The 12,335-nt window shown below is 38.8% G+C and overlaps 1 protein-coding gene across 1 annotated transcript in view; it reads left to right on the top strand.

Annotated features, from left to right (window-relative positions):
- Positions 1 to 12,335, top strand: part of Lrp6 (LDL receptor related protein 6) — a 120,531-nt gene that overhangs the window by 75,288 nt on the left and 32,908 nt on the right. Inside the window, exons 8-12 of the mRNA XM_051173184.1 lie at positions 5,274 to 5,490; positions 5,948 to 6,237; positions 7,449 to 7,675; positions 10,041 to 10,225; positions 10,760 to 11,086. Of these exons, the coding sequence (XP_051029141.1) occupies positions 5,274 to 5,490; positions 5,948 to 6,237; positions 7,449 to 7,675; positions 10,041 to 10,225; positions 10,760 to 11,086 (1,246 nt within the window). The remainder of the gene's footprint in view (positions 1 to 5,273; positions 5,491 to 5,947; positions 6,238 to 7,448; positions 7,676 to 10,040; positions 10,226 to 10,759; positions 11,087 to 12,335) is intronic.

The following is a 12,335-nucleotide window of genomic DNA, read 5'->3' as shown; positions in this document are numbered from 1 at the left end:
TTAAGAAGTAGGAATACAGCTGCAGCCTCCTCACAGTTGTTTGCTGGCTCTCAGGATATCATAGGCCTGTATTAGTTTCATCCTTTAACAGTGTGGTTAGTTTGGTCTTTTGTTTCTACATACTCTTATCTACTTATTTTTATTTTATAATGCTATATTGTAATAACTTTATCTATTATGCTTAGGTATTAAAGCATTTCAGTAAAATAAAATTTAACCAGGAGGAACTAACATTTCCCAAGCATCTACTGTACATTTGTCACTGTTACATATGTAATGTTATTTTAATTAGTTTTTGAATAATCAGTGTTAGTTCACTTGCTATCCAGTAGAGAATCTGAACTCAGTTTAACTGTCTCTGTTACTATTACTTGCTATCATTTAAGATTTAAATAAAAAGAGAGCAGGGGACTTAAGAAAGGGTAGTTACTAAACAGACGCAACAGAATTATAGGAGTTAAAAATTTGTCATTTTGAATTGTGGCTTTAACTTTTTTATATGTGATTTTAGCCTATTATCCAGATCCATACATATATCATCCAATGTAAAACATTTTTATGTGGATGAATATTTTGCCTGTATATAAGTGTGTACATCATGTGTACGCCTGGTGCCTACAGTGGCCATACGAGGGCATCAGATTCCCTGAAATGGGAGCTACAGAAGGCTGTGAGCTGCTTTTTTGGTGCTGAGGGTAGAACCTGGGTCCACTGAAAGAGCAGCCAGTGTCCTTAACGACCAGGCCATCTCTCCAGCCCACAATCATTTTTTTTTTTTTAATTAAAAATTTTCCTTTTATCTTGTGTATGGGGTTGCTGGTGTATGTAGCTACATGTGGAGGCCATGTAACCTCAGGTGTCATTCTCAGGTGCTGTCTAACATGAGACAGGGACCCGTAGAAGCTCATTGAGTAGGGTAGGCTGTCTGGCAAAAAGCCCAAGAGTCCCTGTGCTCCCCTTTCCAGGGTTGGGATTGTGAGCCTGTGCCACCATATGGAACTTTCATGTGGTTTCTGGGGAGCAAACATGCCCTTGTGCTTATGCTACAAACCCATTACTGATGAAGCCATCACCACAGTTCCCAGCCATCTTGCATTGCAGCCATTCATTCAGTCATTCATTTGTTCATATGACAAGCAGAAGCACCGTGCAGGGCGATAGAGCTCAAAGCAAAGAATTGGTAGATCTTGTGATATTTTTAAGTAGAAATATAAATTTTATTTACAACATTTGGTATTAGTCATCTCATTTGTACTTTTAGACCAGCAAATCATTTTAATAGGATGGATAACTTTGAATATAAAAAGACAAATTAATGTAATCTATTAAATGTAATATAATGCAAGATAATTGATTTAAGATAGCAATAAAACTAGTCATAAAGTCGAATCAGATTTGTTTTAGTATACCATAAGCTTGTGAGAAAGTTAATAAAGAATATTGAGTACTCTGTGTAAGGTGCTCTCTGGTGGGATGATGGGTATCCCTAGAGAACACAGTTTACTTTTTCATTTTGACTTTTAGATGAGATAGTAGTATACTTTCCTGAAGAGGCATGTGGAAATACTGCCATTGAAATTAACCAGAAAGCCAGGTTAGTCTAGCAGTTTGGAGACTGTGTGAGGCAGGATGCTGGAGGGTTCCCAACTCTTTGGCTGTATAACAGGAACCTCTGACCAAACAAATGTAGAAGACCCTAATTTGATCTTAGACTAGAATTTACAGACCTTCCTCCCTCCCTTCTTCCTTCCCTCCTCCCTCTGTGTGCTCTTCAGCGTGCTTGTGTGTGTACACGTGCATTTGGAATTCAGAGGTCGGTGTCAGAGGTGTCTCTCACTGAGTTGGAGCCTCACTGATTAGGTAGGCTGGCTGTAGACCACCTGTCTCTGCCTCCCCATCACTGGGATTATTAGGCCATGCCTGGTTTATTGTGTGGGTGCTAGGGATGCCACCAAAGGTCTTTGGGCTTTTGTGATAGGCAATTTATTAACTGAGCCCCTCCAGTCCTAGAGCTTAAGGTTTGTAAGTTTTCTACATAGGTTAACAGAATAAATCGGGTTGACTCAGGATATTTGAAATCTATTAATCTTGAAAAATATGAAGCAAGAGTTTGGGGTGGGGGAAGGAACCAGTGAAATAAATAGAAATGAAAAGCAACTTCACTATTCAAAACAAAACAGATTTTGCTGAATCAGTTTGGTGGCATTTCAGTGAGTGTGTAAGGATACTGAGTATGAAAAGAAATGGAAGAGCTTAGGGACTGAGGGAAAGGAAAGGGTGGGAAGTCAGTTTTAATAGTTCATCTGTGTTACAGTTTGGATTCCATTTCAGCAAGTTAAAGGAATTAATGATAGGAGGAAGATGCAGTTGTCACAGATCATATGCAAATAATAAGGCAACAAAATGACAACAACTGGTTAACAGTGGATGTGTAGAAACAGTCTGTTTGTATACATGCTTCCTGAGATGTTAGTTAAAGCACAAGGGAAGCTCCTAGAAGTATTGGGAGGAAATCCTTGACATGTGTGATGGAGCTTAGGATGCATGAAACCCTGCATTCCAACTCCAGTCTTGGGTAAGAGTCAAATAATCTTTTATTAAGATGGGGACGTAATGGGGCTGCATAGATGGCTAGCTGTTAGGTACATTTGTTCTTCTTCTGAAGGACTCAAGGTCAGTTCCAGCATCCACAGCAGCAAGCTCACATCGGTCTGCATCTCCACCTTAGCCTCCCTTGAGTGCCTGTATTAATGTGTACACACCCACATACAGACACAAACACTTAAACATAGTTAAAAATAATAAAAATAAATCTTAAAACTTGCCCTGCCTAAGGCACGTTTTCTAGTGGATATCTAGTAAGGAAAGATTCTTCATGACAAAATTGAGAGAATAGAGTTCTTTCTGTATCTCTGACTTCAGAAAGGAATGGAGAATGTGTCCGTTCACCTAGCCCATTGTGTCTTGCCACGGATTTAAAAATTTGGGGGAGGAGAGCGTTTGTGGTTCAAGTAATAACACTGTAGGATTGAGAGCGAGGGCGTTGTATAAATAAGTTCTCCTGTCTGTTGTTGGAAGTTGGCTTGAGAGCTCTGCACCGGTAATTTCTAGCAATCTTCACAATCCCATTTTAGGGTAGTAGTCACTGATACTTTAAAAGTGTATTCAAGCTGGGAGTGGTTGGGAGTGGTGGCATGACCCTGTTACGCCAGCACTAGGGTGGCTTGAGTCAGAAAAATCTTAAGTTAGTGACCATTCAGGGCCATATTGCGATGCCCTATCTCAGAAGAAGAGCACTAAAATAAATAAAATGTTAATTCTAACCCTTTGTATATTACAAACTACTTCTAAGAGCCCGGGTAAACTATAAGAGTTGGAGAGTGGAGAAGAAGGTTTTTATAGACATGATGATAGCATAGCAGCCACAGTAATTATTTATTTATTTTTCTTTAATCACGGTTAGATTCTTCCTACATATGACTTTGTGCCCTCTAGTTCTCTCAAATAGGCAGTCTTTTTTTTTTTTTTTTTCTCCTTTTTAATGAGCAACACATATTTTGTAGTAGAAGAAACCAAGAGCTTAAAAATAAACACGTTAGGGCTGGAGAGATGGCTCAGCCGTTAAAGGCTAGGTTCACAACCAAAAATAAACACTTAAAGCATTCATGTTAAAAGAGAGTACAAATTGTTTGTAAAAGCCAGGCATACAGACAGTGTGGTTTCTCTTGCTTTGCTTTATTTGTGATAAAAGTATTCATCTCATTCTGTCCCCAGTTTAAAAGCCACTTACCTTTTACTGACCTGTTGCTAGTTGCTTGAATAGTGGTGACTAGAAGGAATTTGAGGCTAGAGTACACACTCATGTTAGACACAGGAAGAAATAACCAGCTCCCTGTCACTGGTTACCCTTTTACCTCCACACACTCTTGATACCTAAAAAGTGGCTCGGCAGTTAAAAAGCACGTGTTGCTCTTGTAGAGAACCAGAGTTTGGTTTCCTCATACTGGGCAGGTTACAATACCAATACCAGTGACTCCAGTTCTAAAGTCTCCTACACCCCCTTCTGGTTTCCATGGTCACACACATGCCTGTGCTCATATATACATGTTCATATTCACACATAGAGCTAGACCTATTTAAAAAAATAAAAATAATTTAAAAATATTGCTTACACATAAATATGATTTAAGAATGACAAATATAATCTAAGAATGATCTATTGAAAGAAAATGTGAATAATCTCAAAAGTTTAAGCTTGTTTTTTTTTTAAATTAGATGTAACTTCAATAAATGTTTTATGAAGGACATGGAATGGTGTTTAGGTTTTGATCTTCAAAAAATGTTTACTGTTACAGTTGTCTAATAGCCCTATTATATCTGATGAGATAATCTCTTCCATTAGATATACATCAAATATTATAGAAACTTGCAAGTGACAGAACAAGGATACAGCACAGTTTTGTTTGATCAATCTCCAGGTGCTAGATTTCTTTGATGGAAGTTCAGCAAATGTCTGTGAACTTTCAGAGAAGATAGAAAAGATAGCATCTGGTCGCCCGTGTAGGCAATTATAGTGCTGACTTACTTGGAATACCCTGCCTATGCCAGCCTCTGAGTTGTTATGTAGTCTGAGGATGACCTTGAACTTGTGATCTTCTTGTCTCCACCATGCACGCCTCCCCTCCTCCCCCGCCCCTTTATAGTGCTAGAGATTGGACTCAGGGCTTTCTATGTGCTTACATCAACTGATCTATATAATCTTATGAAGTTAAACATAGGTTGCTACAAATACACTGCTGGATTTACTAGTATTGCTCTTGGGTAATTGGGGAGGATAGGTGTAGCCTTGATTATTGAAATGTAATTGCACAGAGGGTATTGCAGGCTCCAGGTACAGTGCTTTTATAATTATTTATTCAGACATCTTACCCTTTGTCTATTAAATTTTTGGTGGTGTTGCTATTTAAATAACTAAATTAGAAGCATTAACTCTTTACAAGTGATGTGACTTTAATGAATCTTACTTTCCTTAGAAAAAACCCAGACTCTGAAGGATGAAATAAAACATTGTAAAACAGTAGTGTGTTATATACTTTATAACCTGAGAAGAACGTGAAAACTCAAGTTAATGATAGATAATTCTTGTTTAATTTTGACAGTCATTCAATGCAAGAGTTTTGTGATGCATGCATTGTCTTAGCAGGAGTTTTCATTTTACACACATTCAGAGGGTAAACCCTGACCTAACCCTCCTCTTCCACCCTGACCTGAAGGTTATGAATACCGATGGCACTGGGAGACGAGTGCTAGTGGAAGACAAAATCCCTCACATATTTGGGTTTACCCTGTTGGGTGACTATGTTTACTGGACTGACTGGCAGAGGCGGAGCATCGAGAGAGTACACAAGCGGAGTGCAGAAAGGGAAGTCATCATAGACCAGCTGCCCGACCTCATGGGACTGAAAGCCACAAGTGTTCACAGAGTCATTGGTGAGTTCTTCCAGAATTGCTTAGAAATGAAAACTAGATCTAGGAAAGACTAAGAGAGGCAGGCAGCAGCTTGTAAAGCATAGAGGTGAATTGTTGATGTTTGAAGTGATTTAAAATCATCTTTACTGTATCTGCCTAGTATTCTGACTTTACAGTGTGCTGTTCTGTGCAGATCCATAGGCAGCCACCTTCACCAAAAGAACTCAGCCCTGCTGTATAAGTAATAAGTAATGCCCCTTATTTTAAATCTCACTGTGGGTATAAAGCATTTCTCCATACGTTTACTCATGGATCGTCCTGATACTGCTTGTCTGTAAAAAATGGAGTTGAAACTAGGTTAGGACCAATGCAATCATATATTAATGAGCCAAATATGCCCTACTTTAAAAATGGGTATGTGTTGATTGTGTGCATGCGTGTGTTTTTCTGTGCCTTTTGTAACATATTTTTCTTTTAGGTTCCAACCCCTGTGCTGAGGAAAATGGAGGCTGTAGCCATCTTTGCCTGTACAGGCCTCAGGGTCTTCGATGCGCCTGTCCCATTGGCTTTGAGCTCATCAGTGACATGAAGACCTGCATTGTTCCCGAGGCTTTCCTTCTGTTTTCACGGAGAGCGGATATCAGACGCATATCTTTGGAAACAAACAATAATAATGTGGCCATTCCTCTTACTGGTGTCAAAGAAGCCTCTGCTCTGGACTTTGATGTCACTGACAACAGAATTTACTGGACTGATATATCACTGAAGGTTAGCAAAGAAGTTTGGAGTGCAAATACTGGGGCTCAAAGTGAGAGCTAGAATTGCAGTGTCACTGAATTACAGTGACATACAACCTCGGCAGCTTATACCAACTGACTGTGGTGGAATGTGCCAGTTGTGAATTATAGCACCCTTCTGTTTCGTTGTTCCGAGAATTAATACTTAGAAGCTTTTTGAATTAGTGAGGAAACTGCTGACTATAAAATCTGGAGGGTAGTCGTTCCTTCTTTTAGATTGTGCTTTATCTCAGATAACTTTTGTACACTTGTAACTTGCAAAAAACATGAGTTGTTGGAACCAGACAGTTGGATTCTAGTGGTTTTTAAGAAAATCTTCTAATGGGGGGGGGGGGGAGAAGAAGGATAAAACTTGGCTTTAGTTGGGTGAACCACCATCTTGCAGGACTCTGTATTAAACAAGAATATCTCCAGATAGACACCACTTATACACCGCTTGGCCTAGAACCTGTCAGGAGCTAACATCTTGTAATTACCTTTTAAAATTGATGGGGTTCAAAACCTTAATGATGATACAGAAATTGGTTTGCTTTATGAGCTTAGAGGCAGCTGAGGTCTGAATTGATGCCGATCTAGCATACTTGCAGATGTCTTCAGACAACTGACTTCCAGTAAGCGCACAGCATTCTGGTCTCTTCTTGTTCATTTGATTGCCTAGAAATTTCCAAAGAAAACTCATTCTGGGGAGATGGCTCCATGAGTTAGAATGTGTGCTTGCTCTGTAAGCTTGATGACCTGAGTTCAAATCCCTAGCACCCATATAAAAAGCTATATGTGTGTTTTCATGTCGGAACCCCAGTGTTGAGGAGTAGAGACAGGGTCCAAGAGCCTGCTGGCTTGCTGGTCTAGCTCAGTGAACCTCTGGTTCTGTGGGAGACCCCACCTTAAAGGAAAATGGTAAAGAGTGGTGGAAGGAGACAGACGCCCAGTGTTACTCTCCGGCCTGTGTCTGTGCATACCCGACATACACCACACTAGATATACAGAAAACAGCCATCTCATTTCATTGCCTTAATAAGAGCATTTTTTATTCTTCACCAATTCAGAAATTTCCCCCTAAATATACAGTTGCATATATTAAAACTTGACACTTCTGCATCTTTGTACCAGCTGTAATCCAGGCTTCTAGACAATGTTCTAACCTTAAGCCATATGTCTTAGTTGCACATTTTACTTTTGCAGACCATTAGCAGAGCCTTTATGAACGGAAGTGCACTGGAACATGTGGTAGAGTTTGGCTTAGATTATCCCGAAGGCATGGCAGTAGACTGGCTTGGGAAGAACTTGTACTGGGCAGACACAGGCACGAATCGCATCGAGGTGTCAAAGTTGGACGGACAGCACCGACAAGTTCTGGTATGGAAAGACCTTGACAGTCCCCGGGCCCTGGCATTGGATCCTGCTGAAGGGTAAATAGCTTTGTGTGTGTGTTCTTCATAGCATCATCACACAGTAGTTTTGGATTATATCCCTGCTGTCTTAATGTTTATTAATAATCTGACAACTAAATGATAGGCAAGATTTATTTTAAAGCCACTTACTGCTGGGCATAGTGGCTCATGCTTGCAGGACCAGCACTTGACGTGCTGAGGCAGAAGCATTGCTGGGAGTTCAAGACCAGCCTCAGCTACATCATGAGTTCCTTTCCAGTTTGAGCTACAGATTGAGACTGTCTCAAAAACCAAGAAAACCCAGGGAATTCACATTTTGCTGCTTAATAATAGCACATTGCTAAAATCTACCCCATCATAACATTGAATGAAGAAAGTGAAATAGGTATCACAATAAAATATTAACTGATCGGTATTATTATACCGAGGGAACAGTGTTTTATCATCATCCTACATTTAGTTACTCTCGCTCAAATCCCTCCAAGCATGTAGATTCCAGACCTCTATTGGAAACCCACTAAAACAATGTTCTATACTGAAAAACAACTAATATGGACCCCCCACTCCCACTCTGGTTTTGCTTTTCACAATTCTGGTTACCAACCAGTAGTCTAGAAATATTGGATAAAGCATTCAAGAAATGAGCATAAGTTCTAAATGGCTTTTACTAGGCTATGAATTTTTTTCTACTTTTTATTACTTGTTTGTCTTTTGGGGGCAAATTTATACATTAAACTTTGTATAAGTGAGTATAGAAATAAACACAGTTTATATAGTTAGTTACTATTATAGTTTTAGATATATAGTATGGGAGAATTTATTAGAATGTATCCCTCACAGGTAGAAGGGTTGTATTAGTATGCATTTTTGAAAGCGCCATTCATTTTATCTGTGTATGTCTGTGTGTGTGTGTATGTATATGAATGTTGTTTGTAATCCAACCCAAGTCCTTGCCCCCAAAAGTTGCATTTTAGGATTTCCATTAATTTAAAGTGGGCAATTAGTGCAGTCTTTATTGTAAACTTAGAAATCAATGGTATTGTGTAATAGACTAAACCTGCTTATTACAGCACAATTTTTTCAGAGTTAGATGATCCATATCAGCATGTTTTCATGTAGCAGCTGAGACATCTGAAAATTAAAATAGTTTCTAATGAAATTCTCACATTAAGTTTGCCATTAGGTCTTTGTTTATCTACCTGGGGGGAGGACATATAAAGGACAGCTTCTCTGTATACCAGAAGTTATATTGGGGTCACAGTGATCTTTGCACTAGTTGTCAATCAGATAAATTCAGTACTTAGGATACTGCTGGCAAGAATATCTATCACAGTTGTTTGTAATGCGACAACATTGCAGATTGCAGTGGTGTGCTCATGGCTCTCAATTGACAAGAGCAAATGCAAACAAAGTCTAGGACAACTCTAATTTGTAGAAAACATGTTCACAGCAAATGCTACCAAGTAAACCTTCAGTTGACAGGCTGTTGAGTGTATATATGTTCTTCAGCATTTCATGAGAGCTGGCCTGTGGAATGATTACCCAGATGCTAAGGGATCACTAGCAGCTTAGCTGGAAAGGCATTTGGTTAAAATTAAGACTCTAGTTCTAGCTATGATGTGTAACTGACTTGGAAACATCAGATGGAACCTTCATACTTTTCAACCTTTTCGGCCTTCCATATATAAGAAGGCATAGGGAGCACTAAGATTAAAGGGACCCCTCAGAAAAATAATGTGAAAGTAAACAAGTATTTTAAAATGTCATAAGGAAATTTATTAGTAGTTGTGCTCATTGCTCAGCCAGCATACTAGGATGGCATGTTGTGCTTATTTGTGTAGTGTGTTCCCTTGAACTGTATGACCAAATATATTTTCCAGCTTTGTCTTTGATATGAGCCTTTCAAGGGCTGCTGTTTATTTTTATATTAGTGTAAGAAAAGTTGATTATACAAGTTGGAAGGTAAATCTGGTATTTAAAAATTTTAAGTTGTTTGCATTCAGAAATGTACAAAGATATTTTAGTAACGTGAATCATATTCTTAGATTAGCCTGTTAATCCTTTTCTTAATACTAGTTTTATAAATGTTAATGCTGCAGTAAAGAAAGCATTGGTTTATTTACAGTTCCTAGGTCTGGGTGGAACAAATTGATTAGGAAGACTAAGGAGAACTACATGACTCACATCTTTCTTGGAATGTGAGGAATGTAGTTAGTTGGAAACAACTAAATACTTGGAAGAATCATAGCCATGACTTTGTTTTATCCATTTACTTAAGTTACTATATATTTTCCACATTTATTCAGTTACTATATATGAATATGACCTCTTTTCTCCTGAAAATCAGATGTGAACTATTAAATTTCTGTTGTTTTGAATCCAGATTTATGTATTGGACCGAATGGGGAGGAAAGCCTAAGATTGACCGAGCTGCTATGGATGGAAGCGAACGTACTACGTTAGTTCCAAATGTGGGGCGAGCAAACGGTCTAACTATTGATTATGCTAAAAGGCGGCTTTACTGGACAGACCTGGACACTAACTTAATAGAGTCTTCAAACATGCTTGGTAAGTGTCACTATGTGGTTCTTAGATGCTGCAATTCTGTAGAAGTCAGTGGCTGCCACCCATTGTTTAGATTGTGTTGCTGACACTTCATGTCAGTAGCTAGCTTCTTCTTCTGTCCTAGAATTGCATCTTTTTTAATATTATTATTAATAGCTGCCTAGCAACCTGATTTATTTACTGTGTGAACTCATTTCTATTGGCTCTATACTGATATATTTGAAGGGATACTCCTGAGGTGTACATATATATTTTTCCCGTCTTTTTGTAGGAAAAAGAAATACTGAACTGTTAAGTCCTCATGTAGAATGAATAAAATGAAAATCAAAATAGTCCACAGGAATTTAAAGAAGCTTAGTGATTTATAGCAAGGATAGGAGTTTGAGGCATGGGGTCAGACTATAGATGCTTTAATTTCAGAGGCCTGATCTGGTTTTATAATTGTTTTTATGAATTGTTCTATTTTAAATTGCTTACAAAGATAATGTTTCATATGTTGCCTTTTCTCTCCCTTGTCTACTGACTTTCCCAAAATAGGATTGAACCGTGAAGTTATAGCAGATGACTTGCCTCATCCTTTTGGCTTAACTCAGTACCAAGATTACATCTACTGGACGGATTGGAGCCGACGCAGCATTGAACGTGCCAACAAAACCAGTGGCCAAAACCGCACCATCATCCAGGGCCATTTGGATTATGTGATGGACATCCTTGTCTTTCACTCCTCTCGGCAGGCAGGGTGGAATGAATGTGCCTCCAGCAATGGGCATTGCTCCCACCTCTGCTTGGCTGTGCCAGTTGGAGGTTTTGTGTGTGGATGCCCTGCCCACTACTCCCTGAATGCCGACAACAGGACCTGTAGTGGTAAGCTACAGTATGCCCCAGAGGCAGCTAGAATTAGAAGAGAAACCAGCATTTTGAGAATGCTTAGGAAAAAAAAAAAAAAAAAAAAAGGATAGAGTAAAAAGTTGTGTAATTAATAGGGAAGACTAATGGAAGACCTACAAGTTTTTATCACTTAATTCATTATAGCAGCTTAATTTCTTGCAATGCATCTTGTCTTTTACTTTTGGGCTTTAAGTATTTAGTGATAAATGTGTAGTGTGAGAGAAACATACATGTGTTAATACATACTGCTTATTTATTCATAAGGGAGAGCAATGCAGTAGAACAAAGAGAATCCTAAAATACACTTCTTTGAAGAACATAAAACAGGACAAACAAGCACTTTAATTGTCTGTGAAGCTATGCAGAAAATGCACATGAAGATGGGGACGGTTCCCATGCCAACCTAGTATGTAGTCACAGCCTGATTCTAGATCTTTTCACCTATCATGGTCAGAATTTGAAATGATGAGAAGGAGGGATATCCCTATGTCTTAATCCAAGTTCTATTGCTGTGGAGAGACACCATGACCATGGCAATTTTTATAAAGGAAAACATTTAATTGGCGCAGGCTTACAGTTTCATGGGCAGCATGCAGGCAGGCTGAGTTAGCTGAGAGTTCTGTAACTAGATTCGCAGGCAGAGAGAGACACTGGGCCTGGCTTGAGCACTCAAAGCCCACCTTGAGTGACTCACTTCTTCTGAAAAGGCCACACCCACATCACAAAGACTATACCTCCTAATAGTCCCTGGTGACCAGTCACTCAAACCTGTGAGCCTATGGGGACCATTTCTATTCAAATCAGCACACCCCACAATATCTTTTTAAGGTTAACCAAAAGTTTACATTAAAAATAAACACACACAGTGCTAACAACAAAGCATGTTACAACATTGTTGGCCACTGAAAACCTGGTGTATGACTTAAGTATCTATGGAAACCCATATCTTGGGGGTTAGATATGAAAATTAGTAAATGATCAGATCAGGAAGTCTTGGACAGCAGGTGACTGTCAGTTTGAAAGAAAGTAATGGCTTGGTGTAAGATTTTAGTTATATTGTTATCTGAAGAAATATATCTGAAATCATAGGGGAAGATTTAATCTACTCCGAAATAGGCTTTAATTATGGAGAAAGAATACAGATTATAGTTAAGAGATTATACTTTAGAGATTCCCACACATCTTTTCTTTTTTGCAAACTATTTCTAAGCCTGAATTTTTCTCA

This window comes from Phodopus roborovskii, unplaced genomic scaffold (genome assembly GCF_943737965.1).
Source record: "Phodopus roborovskii unplaced genomic scaffold, PHOROB, whole genome shotgun sequence".
NCBI classification, from domain to species: Eukaryota; Metazoa; Chordata; class Mammalia; order Rodentia; family Cricetidae; genus Phodopus; species Phodopus roborovskii.
This window is presented reverse-complemented; position numbering and strand designations above follow the sequence as displayed.